This window comes from Tinamus guttatus, unplaced genomic scaffold (assembly GCF_059628265.1).
Source record: "Tinamus guttatus ecotype Peru unplaced genomic scaffold, ASM5962826v1 Tinamus_guttatus_pri_ptg000155l, whole genome shotgun sequence".
Classification (NCBI taxonomy): Eukaryota; Metazoa; Chordata; class Aves; order Tinamiformes; family Tinamidae; genus Tinamus; species Tinamus guttatus.
This window is the reverse complement of record NW_028288689.1, coordinates 7,605,066-7,620,108: the sequence shown is the minus strand read 5'-3', so window position 1 is coordinate 7,620,108 and position 15,043 is coordinate 7,605,066. Positions and strand designations below refer to the sequence as shown.

At 50.2% G+C, this 15,043-nt stretch overlaps 1 protein-coding gene across 1 annotated transcript; it reads right to left on the bottom strand.

The window, feature by feature from the left end:
• Positions 1–984: 984 nt before the first annotated feature.
• Positions 985–13,648, bottom strand: HDAC3 (histone deacetylase 3). Its single transcript, XM_088522655.1, has 15 exons — positions 13,587–13,648; positions 13,368–13,450; positions 8,099–8,241; positions 7,181–7,262; positions 6,609–6,665; positions 6,459–6,514; positions 4,240–4,373; positions 3,886–3,966; positions 3,720–3,793; positions 3,437–3,501; positions 3,026–3,115; positions 2,852–2,910; positions 2,268–2,347; positions 1,714–1,871; positions 985–1,437 (listed from the first exon to the last, which is right to left on the bottom strand). The coding sequence occupies exons 1-15, from the start codon at positions 13,639–13,641 to the stop codon at positions 1,368–1,370; spliced, it is 1,287 nt and encodes a 428-aa protein (XP_088378781.1). The 5' UTR covers positions 13,642–13,648; the 3' UTR covers positions 985–1,367.
• Between the last annotated feature and the right edge of the window lie 1,395 nt (positions 13,649–15,043).

Genomic DNA, 15,043 nt, shown 5'->3' with positions numbered 1-15,043 from the left:
CGAGCAGGGGCGCCTGCCACCCGCGGGACCGGTGCCTTTGTGTGAGGACTCGTGGCCCTCCTTGCTGCCCTCCTCGCTGCGCTCCGAGGCGGAAAGGCTGGGGAACACGGGGAGGAGTCGAACGCCCCGCATCCGCCCCACGGCTCGGGCGGCGCAGGGCACTGCCCACCACGCGCGTCCTCTGTGGCCTCAACAGGAGCCAAAAAGGCAGGAGCATTGAATAGACAAACAGGGCGGGTAAGAAAAATACTGCCTCTTGATTTAATGTGTAAAGACATCAGTAAACAGAACGGTACAGACGGTAAGAGGCAACACCCCTCTCATCACCCCTACCAGCTCTCTCCAAACCACGACAGGTACCGGGTGATGACTCAGGAGGAGCAGCAACGCTGGAGGCTTCGGGAATGGCCAAGAGAAGCCTCCTTGCTGCGTGAGGGTGAGAGGAGACAGAGGAAGCAGCTTCCCTGCCCCTGAGCAGGGCGATGTCTCTGGGCACAGATGAGGAGGAATGCTCTTCACTCCAAGGGAGCAGCACAGGGCTTTCTCAGACATGTAAAAGGGGCATGTGTGAACTTGGAGAACACAGCTGGGAGCTACATTAAAGGTGCAAGATACAATACGTACTGACCTTGGCAACCAAACCTGTGTTTCACAGCAATTTTAGCCTCCTGAAGAGTGATGACAAACAGGGCAGCTAGGTCCAAGTTGGCAAGTGCTCCAGGACTTGTTGGTGAATGCAAAACTAAGCATGGGGACAGCGAACAAGACTACTCTCTGCACAAACATTCTTCTGCCCTGCTCCCTACTTCGGTCCCCCCAGCCCAGGACTGGCCTTGTCTTCCTGAGTGCTTCTCCTCGAGCTGGGGAGCCTTGGGTGGTCAGAAAGGTCATCAGGAAGCAGCCCTCGGTGCAGGTGTCAGAGGACGATGATTTGGGTACCTGAGTAGAGGGCTGGGGAAACCAGGAGGGATCAGACGACGCTGCTGGAGAGAGGCAGAGATTCCAGGCACGAGCGCTCCGGCTCCCACCTGTCCGGCAGAAGCTGCGACGGAGCCAGGGCAGAGCAGGCTCTGAAGGTAGTTGAACGGCTGCCAGCCAGAGGCTACAGTACGGACGTGAGCGCTACCTGGACGTCCACGTCCGAGAGCGGTGGCAGGTGGCACCCTGACCCCCGGCAGACAGCAAGGACCACGTTTCACTGCTCTCTGCCTCTCCAGGTAGCAGGAGGTGCCGTTTCTGCTGCCGCCGCACGCGGTCAAACACGAAGGGAGGGTGAGCCAGCTCACACGTGCCCCAGCTCCCTGCGCCAAGCACCAGTGTCCAGCACGGGGCCCCCCCCATAGTCCAGAGTGCCACATCAGAGCCCCTCAGATCTCAACGTCACTTTCCTTGTCGTTATCGTGGTCACCGTCATAGAACTCGTTGGGAGCTTCAGGCCTGGAGGAGAGAGCGATCGTGAGTGGGGAGGCCCCGTGGGGACAGGAATGAAGCCCAGGTCACATGCACAAAGTCAGAAAGTGTGTTTTGCCAAAGCACCCCGGGACACTTTGTAAGGAGACCACACATTTGTGGGGAATGGCTCCCTGGGTGAAACCAGAACCTCAGAAGTGCCTTAATATTCCCCTCCCAGGGAATAAATTTTTGCACATCACTTGCTCACCCCAGGGGGAACAGAGAGAGAAGCCTGTTTCTCCAGGTCACCAGAGCATCTACCTGCTGTAGTTTTCCTCAGAGCCTCTTTCCTCTGGATCAGGCTCATCCGTGCGGTCGTAGCTGAGCAGGTCGGAGGGGACATCGTGGATCTGCACGCTGGGAGCATGGTTCAGCATCTTCAGATTCTCAAATATCGTCTGCCTGATCTGATCCAAGTACTACTTAGGGAAAAAAAAAGCAAGGGAATTAAAGAGAAAAATCACAACAATCATACCTGACAGTCTACACAGAGCCACAACTATTAGCACCGTTACCCGTCTGCATCATCTAAGTGGTTGCCATGAGAAATAACATTTGTGCAAAGGGCAGAGGAGGTGCGGGAGCTAATAGAGTTGTCGTGACTCAAACACATAGAAAACGTTGTAAGAGAGCTCAAGAAGGTTCCCACAGGCCAAGGACCCTTTCTCTCCGAAGGCCTTGCTGCCATCCCAGAGGGAAGGCTCTGCCTGTACTTCCTCAGCTTTCTGTCTCCGTAAGAATTCCTCACCAGGGCTCTGCCTGCTTTCACAGGATACAGCATCAGCCACAGGGTTTGGGGAACACACAGCACCCACCTGCCTGGAGTTCTGGTTCTCAATCCTCGTGCTGACATCGGGATGAAGGGTGAAGTCGGGAGCAAAGTACTCAAAGTACTCTGTGAGGGAAGGAGGCAGAAAGTTAAACCACAGCAGCAAGGGGACCAGCCAGGCTGCTCTGCGGGGAAGCAGAGGTTACTCTCCCACCACCCCAGCTGAGATGAGACCCGAAAAGGCACCAGGACATACAGCTCCAATCGTAAGGATCACATGAAACAAAGAAAGCAAATGTAATGCCCAGGTCACTGGATAGGAAATGATTCCTATTATTAACATAGGACACAATAAGGATTTTTTTCCTGTCCAGCAAAACCAACAAGCTAGAAGCTTGGGAGCTGGAAGGGTACTGTTGGATCCCTCTGCATGATTAAGAACAGAGAGTGCTGTCACTTGGACCCAGATCCTCCCCTCTGGTCAGTATGCAGCAGAAATGGTAATTTTTCAGCTGGTACAACAGGTACCTTAGCTAAACAGTGAAAAAGCAAACAAAACCAGAAAAATAAAAAGTGAAAAAACACCAAAAACAAACAAATCTGACCAAAAACAGGGGAACGCCACCTTACCACTGTATGGGAGCTCCTCACTAATTGCTTCCTCTACAAGCAGGGATGTTTCATAAGTCCTGAAAACACCAAAAAAGATGGGCTCAGTCCAGAGAAAGCTTCATGGTAGATGCAGGCACAAAACCCACAGTGACTGCTGTATCGCTGACCTTCAAAAAGCATGGAGAGACTCACCAGCATCGGGCCACGTTGCGGACCGTGTAGCCACCTCCTCCCAGGACCAGCAAGGGGATGTTGAAGCTCTTTACATACTCCACGCATTCCCTAGAAATTCAAACCAGAAATACCAGAGCAGTCACAAAATCTGACGTGCTGACATCACGAATCTGACATTCTCACGTCAGGTGGTGATTTCTCCCCTGAGCCACCCACCACATGCTCAACCACCACTGCTGCTGCGATACACCCGGATTGAAATTCCCACTCAGGGATCCTAACCCTCCCGCTAGTTTGGGAATCTCCATCCTGCAGCCCTGTCACAAGAGAAAAAATGCTGCTGCTGCCGCCGGAACACTGAGGTGAAAGCTCTGCAGGGCCCTCTGCAACCCTGCAGGGTAACAGGGGTCCTTCGGCTGCTCTGCTTACCCGTGCCCTCGTATGCTGAGGTTAAAGCAGCCCAAACGGTCGCAGCCCAGAGAATCAGCACCACACTAGGGAACAGAAAGAGCAGGTGAATTTTGGCTCTAGAGGCATCGCTTTTCCTACATGTCACAGCATCCTCACCCCTTGGCCACCCCAATTCAAGAGAGCTACAGAGAGCAGCTCAACCAGGATGACACTATTCCCTGGGAACAGGGAATTGGTAGCTTAACCCTCCAACCCGGAGCATCCAGAGGGGATGTGCATGTGCAGAGGCCTCATTTCTCACCTGCAGTACTATGCAGGTGGGCTGGTAGTAGTCAACCACCTGGTTGATGACTGGCTGGAAGAGATGTTTGTAACCTGCACGGACAGAAAGGCAGATCTGTCATGGCTCTGGAGCCGAAGAAACCAGCAAACACCTGGGCAGGGAGAAGGTGAGGAACATGGCTTACTTTGGTCGTCAATGCCATCTCGTAGAGGCACGTTCAGACAGTAGTAACGGCCACTCTCTGCGCCAACTTCATACATGTCACCTGGCCACGGAAAGACAGAAGTCACCACAGCTCTGAAACTTCAGCCGTGTGGACAGACCAGACCCATTGCAGGCCAAGATCCATGCTCAGCGAGCTACGATCCCCCTTTCCTACAAATAACTACAGGACTGTTCCTCCCTAGGTGCTTCTCCATGTGCTTTCTTGCATCATTTCTTTTTTCCTGCAGCTGCAATCTCAATCTTACACTGAAAGCAAAGCTTTCAGCTGCTTCTGAAAGGAGGCTAGGTGCACATTATAAAGGAAGCTACGTACCCGTTCCAGGAAAGAAATAGTTCCCGTATTTGTGAAATGACACTGTCATGACACGGTCTGTCAAGTAGAAGGCCTCCTGGACACCGTCTCCGTGGTGAATATCGATATCAATATACAGAACACGTGGGTGGTATCTGCCAGAAACAGGAGAAACTGCTTCACACTGTCTGTTCTGCACCTAAGCACATCATTACCCACATTTTACTATCCCCAGAACTCTGAAAAACCATAAATCTAATCTACACACAAACCTACCTGCCGAAAGAACCCACCTGTCCCCCTCCACACATATCAAATAGCTTTGGACATGCGTTACATTTGTACATATTTGTGCCTGTACAAATGCACCCACCACTCAATTTTTTGGAGATATTAACACAGAAGCTTTTCAGATGGAGACAGAAATATACTGGAAAACACACGATAAAGAGAACCTATTTAACCACACTGGAGTTGGAAAGTTATTTTCAAGCAACTTGCTGGTTGATAAATCTTTAAGAACTCCAGCAGATTTTAACCATCTCTGGAAATGGGCAGTAAGCCAGCCACGGGGGTAAGAGCACTTATTTCCCTCCATGTACCAGAATACTGGCAGGACGGGCAGTACCACGTCCCAGCCAGCAAGCTCCGAGGAAAACGAGTTGGATTCTGAAGAGCTGCCTTGTTCCAGCACAGATTGGATGCAAATCCTAAGGCTGCAGAAATCAGTTGTCACTGGCTCAGGTAGGGAATCTGAGGCAATGCTGGCAGGATGGCAAGGAGCTGATCCACAGAGAGAGGCATGAGGGAAGCCCTGGGCACGATGCAAGTCAGAAGGGATGTTCAGGCCGATGGGGAAGAGGTAACTTGCCCCAACCAGGCTCCCTTGGCTCAGCTGTCCCAAGGAAATGGGCACCTTGGAGGAAAACCTTGCTGGCTCCCAGAAACAGAACGGGGATGAGATGAGATCACCACCAGCAAATGCAGTAGTTCAAACAGTGAAAACTCATGTCGTCAGTGCACGTCAGCACTGTCAAGCACTGGAGACATGTCCTGCCTCTCCTGCCTGCCAGCTGTGGAACTGGCAGAACTTTAGCACCTTTTATAAGGACATACAGCATCTGAACAAGCCAAAGAGCAGGGAATCTGGCACATGTGTGTGTCAAGGAGACCTGGAAGAGACCTGAAGAGCCAGACATCATCAAAACCTAAAGCCCCTAAGGCCTTACCCCAGCTGACTAACAAGAGCAAGGAGAAAAGGGGGATGAACACGGAGTCTTTGTGCACTGCCAAAGGGAGAAAGGGACCTTCTAAGGGCAGAGGGACCACAGTACCCTCACAGACAAGGACTCAGGCAGCCATCTCCTGTGGAAATCGTTCCCCAAAAAAGAGAACAAAGGTTTAAGGACACAATATTGTCTTCCTTGGGGGGATGATGAGGCTATATTTGAAGCCTCTAGCATGAGAGGCGCTAACACAACAGCCTGAAAAATGGGTGTGCAGAGGTATAACAGTGCAGAGCTGAACTTTTGAGCACAAAGGAGGAAAAACTGGCATGGAGGAAAGAGACGCAAGAAATCCCTGTATGTTCCATAAATGTGACTTGTCAGCAAGCTTGCCATCAGTCATGCAACTATTTGCTAGGATGAGCAGTGGATTTAAAGGACAAATATCAGAGATTATTCCAAGAAATTGAAGGTGTTTCTTTAACTTTGATTTTCTTTCCCTTAAAAAGAAAACCCAACAAGAATGACTCTTGACTCTGACTCTTTTCTGCACAAAACACCTGCCCTTTGATCATCCACGTGTTGCCCAAGTCCTCCTCTTAAGCCAGTCAAGCAAATCAAGAACGTGAGAGTCATTTTTCTCCAGTGAGCCATAGTCTGCATTTCCATACAAAAGGCTCACTCTGGCAAAAAAAAAAAAAAAAAAAAAAAATGCTGGGACTCACAAGACCTGCAAAATGGGTATTTCACACACGGATATGGAGAAACAGAATTTAAGAAGTTTCCTTTATCATTAAACCACCCTATAGCAAAACTGGAAGCAGATATTCTAACTCTTAAGCCCCCAAACTTATGTCTAAAGAAGAGATCAGGTTGAAAGATCAAGTTCCCAGGGTTCTCAGAATTCGGAAGGACAAAGACATCAACTAAGCACAGAAGAGAGAGAGAACAGGCACAGGATATAAGAAGCCACGTGCTGGCCAGGACAGTTCTGCACTTGGCCCACGTACTTACTTAAGCAGCTCCAGGATGCCGATAACTATGTCATTAACATAGCAAAAGCCAGAAGCCTGCAAGAAAAGAAAACCAAACAGTATTAGAACAGAATCAACACAGAGTACGGTCCTCAAGAGGACAGAGGAGTGCTCAGATTTGTCTCGTTACCTCAAACTTTTTGGCGTGGTGCAGACCCCCAGCCCAGTTTATGGCAATATCACAGATCTAAGGAACGAAAGATAAATCCGTTTGAGATGACAGCATGGCAACCACCAGCTTCCTGCCATGCACCCAGCCAGCAGGCACTCCAGCCCCGCACCGTGGCCCCGAACACCCTTCTGCCCTTTCCTGCACCTCTGCAGGCCACCGTGAAGCTCCACGTTGCTCTACAGCCCAGCTAGCAAAGTTTGCTCCATGGTGTCCATACTGGATTAGCCACGTCCTCTATGCTCCTCAGTAGGACTGCAGAGAGCCTCTCCCACCACCCCCGGCCCCCCACCCTGCCAGCACTAGACAGAGCACCCAGCACAGAGAGCTCGCCCAGGGGCTCTGCTTTACACTTACCAGACTGACAAGTGTCATCCCTCTGAAATACTGTTGAATCTCTGCAGCTTTTACACAGCAACACAGCTGTGCTTACTCTACTGCTGCTAAAAAACTCACCCAGGAGGCTGTCCTTAAATTAATAACCTATTAACTTCTATCTGTGTTTCAAGAGACAATCCCATCAGCTCAGTTACCTTGTTATTCAGCTGTGTTGCTCCCTGCAGGGAGGCCCCAGTGTAGCGAGAGCAAAATTCAAAGAGGCCTGGAAACACTGGGCTGGAAAAGAAGCAACAGTTCAAATAGAGAACACCCCCCCCATCTCTCCGGAACGAAGCTGGGAATAAAACTGTCGCAGCAGTGAGGATGTGGAACCATCTTCCAAGTCCCAGATTAAATGCTTAAAACAAGCTATACTAATATTTTCTTGGGGTAACATTGTTCCCCAGCTAACATAACTTCTGCTGTCACATTACTTACAGTTTTCTCCACCAAAGAACACATAAGGACAATCTTATTCTCTGACAGCCCTCACTTTCCTCCCCTGGACACTTTTTCAGTCACACAAGGCACTTTTCCTCACATTTCTCCCATGTTGCCAACTCCCATGAACATTAAAGACTGAAATTAAATATTCTTAACAAGATCCCCTGTGGTTTTGTACAGCTGCATGAATAGCGCCTCAGTTCTACCCGAAAATCAGGTTCCAAAGCTGCCTAAAATTTAACACACACACATTGGCATAGCTAAAAATGACAGGCAATTATTTTAAAAGGTAGCTAGTACACCCGAGAACTGGGGGCTCTGCAAGAACAAGTAGAGGCACAATTTCTAACTCAAGCCTACAGTCTTAAATACAGGCCTAAAAACATGGACAGCAAAGAGTTAGAGAGCAGGGAAAGGGAGCAAGGAGGCTCCAGGAATCTGATATGATCAGGAAGATATGTACTTCATTCTAGTTAAGAAAAAATAAAGGAGTGGAAAAAAATAAAATTAATTTTCTAAAAAAAGAGACACAGAATGCAGCATATTCTAGGAGAGCTCCTCAGACACAGGCAGTTTGGGATCACGTTAGCCTTTACGACCCTGTGGCCATGGAAGGCCACAAGACTCACCAGTCATCGCCCACATTGAAGGCATTGAGGCTTTTGGTGAATCCCTGCATGTTGTTGGGACTCACTCGCTGCAGGAAGTCGATGTAGTCCTCGGAATGGAATCGGCACATGTCGTGCTGGGATGCCTGATACGGTTTGAAAACCTTCAGGAGAGAAAAACAAGACTCATTGCCCATCCAAACCTGCATTTGCTTTGGCTAAAAGACACTTCAAACCAATTGCCAAACAACCTGCATGGAGTATAACCAAAAATACTCCAATACATGTTTAGCTCCCTGACACTCATTTAAACCCAATAAGCTGCTCCATGAAGCCCATTTTCCTACTAATTTGTCTCTTAACCACATCCTCATCTCCCACAACACCTGCAGCTCTCACCATATCCCTCCTTTCTCCCCACTACAAAACACCCCATATCCTACACCCAAATCCTAGACTCGCTACCACAGAAATCTCAATTCTCTTCCACATAGATGTACACACATATATATGTATTCACACATATGTATATACACACACACACACTCTTGACAGGCAAACTGGCAAGTAGAAGAGAAGAGCCAAGTCCAGACTGCATTTTTTTCTTCATCAGGTCACACTATTGCCACATTAGCCACCAGCGTTCACAGAATTTGTAATTCCTTCACAAAATGAAGGTTTCTGTCCCTCTGTCAGACTTGTCTCTAAGGGGTTCCTAGGTTCAAGAGTTATTTAGATAGATGGAACAGTTGCATAAGCTTCATTTCCTTTTCAAAGTGGTCTAAAAATGGTCAGGGAGATGGATGGATTCAGATTCAGGTTCTCATGACAACACACAGTTGCCAATTTGGCACTTAAGAGTGAGTATCTTAATATGCAGTAAGTTAAAAATTAACATTGCCTATCCATCATGGGGAAAACTAAATCTCCCCTGAAATCAGGATGGGGTAATTTTTGTGTTTCCCAATTTGTCTTGGATAAAGCATGCCCTGCATGGAAAAAAAAAGGGAAATAAGAGTAAAACATGGAAAAAAACCACATGCTTATCTCCCCAAGGAAAATATGTCAAGGCAGCTTCTATCAGCATGACTGTTTTCTAGGCTAAATATGATCCTGTGAGACCTGTATTAGTATCATACAGTGCCAGGCAGACTGATGGACTCCTTGCAAACCTGCATAACTGCAAAATGTAACTAAAAGTCCATAATGTGGGAGCAGTACAAACACACTTCACTGAGAAGATGGTAGTTTTATTCTTAAGCCTCATTTTAAAAAAAAATCATTTTTTTTAAAAATAGACATTTTGAAAAGCAAAAATTGAAGTCAAATGTTTGGAAATTCACGTGCTGCCCACCAGATAAGTCAGGCAGGTTTCCTGGAGGAGGTATGTGGGGCTACTATACTCCATCTCCTTCTGCATGTGTTAGTTGTACAGGTTTTCAAAGGAGCATCCCCTCTCCTGCAGTATTTTGGATGACCATTAATCTCCAGTTAGCAAGACCTATTTCCCAGGAAGATTCTGGAGAGACACATCCCCTTGGGGTCCATGATTAAATCAAACAAGACCAAAAGCAACACTAAAAAAATCCTCGTGGAGGAGAAATAAACCTCGCAGGATATTAAGAGGCTCTCTTGGATAATTAGAGGTAGTGACAGGGGATCCAAAACAGAGAGAAAAGAGAGAAAACTTCAAGACTAAGTTGCTAGGAGAAGGGGAAACCTGCCTCCTTCCACCTTTTCCCCCGCTCCCAGCCACACAACCCTGCGCAGGCTCTGGCAGGTCACACAGGCTGCCTCATACTGCGAATTCAGCAGGTTTTTTTCCTGGTTTTGCCAAGTTGTGGAGTTGCATCAGCTTCGAACAGCTTCCAGGTATCAGCTTCCAGCTGAGCCAACAGCCTCCAGACACAGCACGGGGGAGGCAGGGGGAACACGATGCAGGAAAGTGGAGCAGAGCAGCAGATCCCTCTCAGCAACACGGAGCCTTAAGGAGGGGATCTCCACACGCCCACAAGCCACAAACAAGCTGGGAAAATATCTCAAAAGAGAAAAACAGCTTCTTTCACCTGGGCATAACAGCAGGCTTCTCTATGGAGAAGGCAGAAGGGGCACATAACGAGTGATGTAACCATAACAAAGCCAGTCAGACCTTTTATGGTCACCACTGACCAATAAACCCTCGGTTTTATTTGCTTGTAACTTTGCCAGTCACTGACTGTTCAAGATGAAGTTTCCTGTGTGGTTTTCTGCCTCATGATGACATTTTATGGAAAATGTAACTAAAATAAAATAAAAAACCAAACCCGGCTAGCTTCAAGGCTAAAAATAGGGCAAAGTGTACAGCTCTGCCTACTGCCTCCGTCAGGCATGGATTTGACATTTAGAAGTGTCATGTCAGAATATGCTTTTTGCTGTTTCTGCAAGAAAAAAAATCCCAAAGTTTGACAAGTTAGTCATAGAAGTTCACATATTTACAGTAAAAATTTGGAAACTAAATTCTCCAGACGCTGTGTGTGCCCCAAGTATATCCAGCTGGATCTGCCCTGCCCTTGGTAACTCCAAGGTGCCAGAGAGAGGAGTTAGGAACAGGGTAACTTTTTCTTTGAGGTCTTAGTGGTTTCAGCTTTGATTAAAAAGTAGACAGGCATTCAAGAGAAGATACAGAATCAGCAAACATGGAGAAAAAAGCCCTGGAGGTTGGAGTTCCTATTGGCATGAGGAGAAGGCATCAGCTTCCCAATCCTTTCTTATTTCTCCTGCCAACAGGAACACAAAAAAACAGCCCCTCCTGAGGCTGGTCCCTACAGGTGGTTGAATATTTGGCTGCTATGAATTACTCCACGGGCACAAGCCCATACTGTAACGGATGAAAAATCAAAAGGATTTGACTCTACCAAACACCAAGGTAAAAGAATTAGTTCCATAAAGGAACTTTTTTAAATGTTTAAGTAGGCCAAGGTTATATATTCCATTAAGCAACAATTTTAATGGTGCATCCTAGCAGAGCAGTGCATTTGCTTTGAAAAACTGGCCTCGTGCTCTGGTTTTAGGACACTTTTCTAAGCACTATGCTGAGCCCCCAAGTCTCTCCCCCCGTAAGGGGATGCACTAGCCAAAGAGCTTGAAGGTGAGCCCGTGACAAAAGCCAGGCACCTGGACAGCACAAGAAATAATGACAAGATTGCTCAAGTGACAGTGGGTACAAAGCAGAGGGAAAAGCCACATCTCAACTTTCCCACTTATATGGGTTTGGCTGATAACACTTTGCCCTAAAAAGGGAAGAAAAAACAAGATTTTTGCCTTTTTCCCTCCCCAGAAACTGGAGAGGATGCTGTAAATACGCAGGATTCAAGATATTCCAGAACCAGCACCACTGGGCTGATCCTGTTCTCTACTGCTCACAGCAATAAACTTTGATCCCAGAGCTGCCTAAATTTCAAGTGCCTGAAAGGTGCCCTTTAAGCAGGGGCTTTTCCCTGGTATTATGACAACTGAACACTGCTCAGGTTCCTCATCAGTAAAATTTATTATAGTTTTGCCTGACTTAATGTCAGGCATGAGGGAACACAGGAACTAGAAAGGCTCTGGAAAAGAGCCTGGTCTAGCTGGTAAGAGCCTGAGCATGGCACATTTCTGCCTAACAGCTTTCTACAATCACTGTGTTTTTGCAACAGCTCATGATTTATCCCTAAGACACGTTGCAAACATGAAAACATATCGCTGAGAAGGGCTGATGATGCTGTCGCCTCTAGAACTTCCCTCTAAAACAAGCGAGTCCCCAGTGAGCAAGTAACTGCATCTCCTGCGATCGATTTTAAGAGCACAAGCATCAAAGCAGCTTCCTAGGACATCGAGTTCAGACACGTGAATAACAGGAGAAGTATCTGCTTTGTGAAGTGCTTTACTTATTTATATAACCATGGTCAAATTATTTATGTATATATATAATCACATACACACGTATAAAGTCAAGTGTGTGTTATATGAAACACGTAATTATATACTCAAGTATATCTATACACACATATATCTACGTACATGAAAAGTGCAGTGCCTGGAGTTGGAGAATACAGATTAACATTTAGGACAACATTCTGGGTCATGGCCTTTCCCCATGCACGTCAGATAGGCTATGGGCTGTGAGAGACAATAGCTAGCAGCTAAACCTGGCCCCTGAATCAGCTATCATGACCTGGAAGCGTGCCAGGCAGCACAGGAGTTAAACTGCTCAGTGGTCTGAAACAATTTAAAAACAATCTCTCTGCATGGAAAACCAGGACAAGCTAAAGGGACAAAAACAAGGTGCCTCAAAACATTCTGCAGCTGGAGGTGGCCTATTATGCACCTCAAAACGCAGAAAAAAACATCTTGAGTAGGTAGACGCATGAGTTTTAACACTCCTCCTTGACCTTGTACCAAGGAAAAGTTAACTACATACCCTGAACTGCTGAGAGAGTGAAAACCAACCAACCAGCCAAATGAAACTCACCCCAAATATGCTATGGGAATGGACACAAAACAAACAGGGATTCTAGGGAAAGGGACCTGGTTCAAACCCGCCTGTGCCAAGTGAAATAACATTTCAAATCAGATTTGCAGCATATTCTACTACTGCAAAATTAGTTCTTGAGAGATGAAGAGACTCAAACTTGCTTTTTGATGATCATTACGTGCTCATTATATTTTACCAGGTTGGGACAAGTTAGAGCCCAGGAAAAGAAAACCCTCCCCATGGGAACAAGAGGAAAGCACTGAACAGCATTGTGTGAGATGGCTGGGAAATAATGACTTGGAAGACCAGGCGGGCTGAACATTTAACAAGAATTGAGGCAGGATCAGGGAATCCTTGCACCCATGGGATGGATTAGCTAACTGCTTGGGTTTTGAGCTTTACTCCCCTGTGACCACACGTTACCTCACGCAGTCCCTGACCCTTTCTAGAAGCAGCTATAGGTGCCAGAACCCCGTGCGTTTCCTGCTGTCACAGCTTCGGCTCCAGTACCGCGAGCACGGCTGGGAACACGATGCCCACAGCCAACGCCGACCTTCACGCCTTACAGCTTGAATCAGCTCTGGGGGGGAAAACGGGCTTAGGGAAATGTCCCAGAGCACGTGGGACTCTGTCAGTGACAACCCTGTCCCTTGTTGTGCTGCGACGGAGCTAGACAAGCGGCAGCAACACGAGGAGGCCCTGAGGGGCCTCAGTGGCCTCAAAGCAGCCCCGCTCTCCGGAGGCGGTGCTGGGAACAGAGCAGCGCCCTGCAGCCCCCGCCCGGCCCGCGCCGCTTACGATCATCTTCTTGTAGAGGCCGTAGTGCAGCACGAGGCTGTGCGTGAGCGCCAGGCGATGCGGCTTCATGGGGTGCCCCGCTCCTGCAAGAGAAGCGGCGACGGCGGTCACGGGCCCGCCCGCCCCGGGCCGCCCCGCCAGCGGGGGACACGGCCCTGGGGCGGGGGCGGACACAACAAGGAGACCCGGGGCGGCGCGGGGCGGCCTGGCCGCGCTCACCATAGTGGAAGTTGCCCACGTCCGGGTCGTAGAAATAGGCCACGGTCTTCGACATGGCGGCGGGCCGCGACCACCGCCGCCGCGCGCGCGCCCCTACGTCACCGCGCGCGTCATCGCGCCGCGACCGTCCGTGGCGCCAACACCCCCCCCCCACCCCGGCCGCCCTGGCGAGAGCCGCCGCGTGGGGCGGGGCCAAGCGTGGGGGCGGGGCCCGGGGCGCGCAGGCGCGGTGGTGCTGGCTCCGCGGAGGTGCTTCCCCCCGCCCCCCCGGGGCTCTCGTAGTCCCCCCAGGTTCCCCCCCCAGCGCTCCGGGTTTTCCACGGCCACCCCCAGCCACCTCCCCTCTGACAAACAGTCACCCCCCGCTGTCCCCAGCCCACCTCCCCCCCAAGGCTTTCCCTGGTCACCCCCTGCTTGTGCCCTTTGAGCCCGCGCTGCCCCCCAGGAGCCCCCAGTCCCCTCCGCGCTGCTCCCAGTGCCCCAATGCCCCCAACGCCCCCAGTCAGCTCCCCAGCTGCCCCCCGGTCACCCCAGGAGCCCCCCGGTCCCTTCACACTGCTTCCAGTGCCCCCAATGCGCCCAGCTCTCCCAGTCACCCCCCCCAGCTGCCCCCACTGTCACCAGCAGCCCCCAGGGCTCTCAGCCCCTCTTCCTGCCCAGGCCCCACGTGCCTTCCCGGTGCCAGGACCCCCAGGGCCGCGTCCCAAGCTCAGCCGTGTCCCCGTGTCCCGAAAGGCCCAGGTCCTGCTAATGGCGTTCACAGCCGTGAGCCCGGGCTGGCAGCACTGGGACAGGGAGGTTCCTCGGGGAGCAAATGCTGCAGGGAAAACCCAAGTGCACCAGAAAACCCGCGATCAGGAAGAGGGGAACCCTAAAGCGCAGCCCGAGCCGGGACCCTGCGTGGCGGGTGACGTGGGTGGTGAGCAGCACTGGGTGGCTGGAAAGGGGACAAGGGGACCGTGGTGTCCCCGGGAAGCAAATGGGCAAGAACGTCAGATTGACCTGCTGCGGTGCTGGGCACGTCCCCCGCTCCAAAGGGAAACCTTCCGCTGCTGCCATGGCGGGAATGTCCCCTGGGCACCGCAGAGCCAGTGCAGGAGCCGCGGAGAGGGCCGGACGGGGAGGACCAGCCTGGGGCAGAGATCAGGCAGGGGTCCTGTTTTTCCTGGGCTAACCCCAAAGGAGAGGAAAACACAGAGAAACGCAACTGGCAGGAAGAGCCTGGCAGACCTGAAGCAGAAGGAAGCCCAGCCAGGAGTTTTGCAGCAGGTTTATTTTTGCAATTAAACCCCAAGCACAACAAACAAAACACGCTCCCACGAAGCCAGCAACAGGAGCTGCTTTTCCAGGTCGTGCTCGGCCTCCCTGAGAGCAGATGTGTTGAGCTGGGCAGGGAATCGGTCCTGCAGGTTTCCTTGTGCCACCGGGAGCACCGGCCCTTGAGGGGCTGGAGATGG

Bases quoted from the DNA above. Each gene is read 5' to 3' on its own strand.
- HDAC3 (XM_088522655.1), bottom strand. From the start codon at position 13,641: ATGTCGAAGACCGTGGCCTATTTCTACGACCCGGACGTGGGCAACTTC. The intron at 6,515-6,608 runs GTAACGAGACAA...CTTTTCTTGCAG, and splicing joins ACCACGCCAAAAAGTTTGAG to GCTTCTGGCTTTTGCTATGT. The intron at 3,502-3,719 runs GTGAGAAATGAG...TCTGTTCCCTAG, and splicing joins CCACCTGCATAGTACTGCAG to TGTGGTGCTGATTCTCTGGG.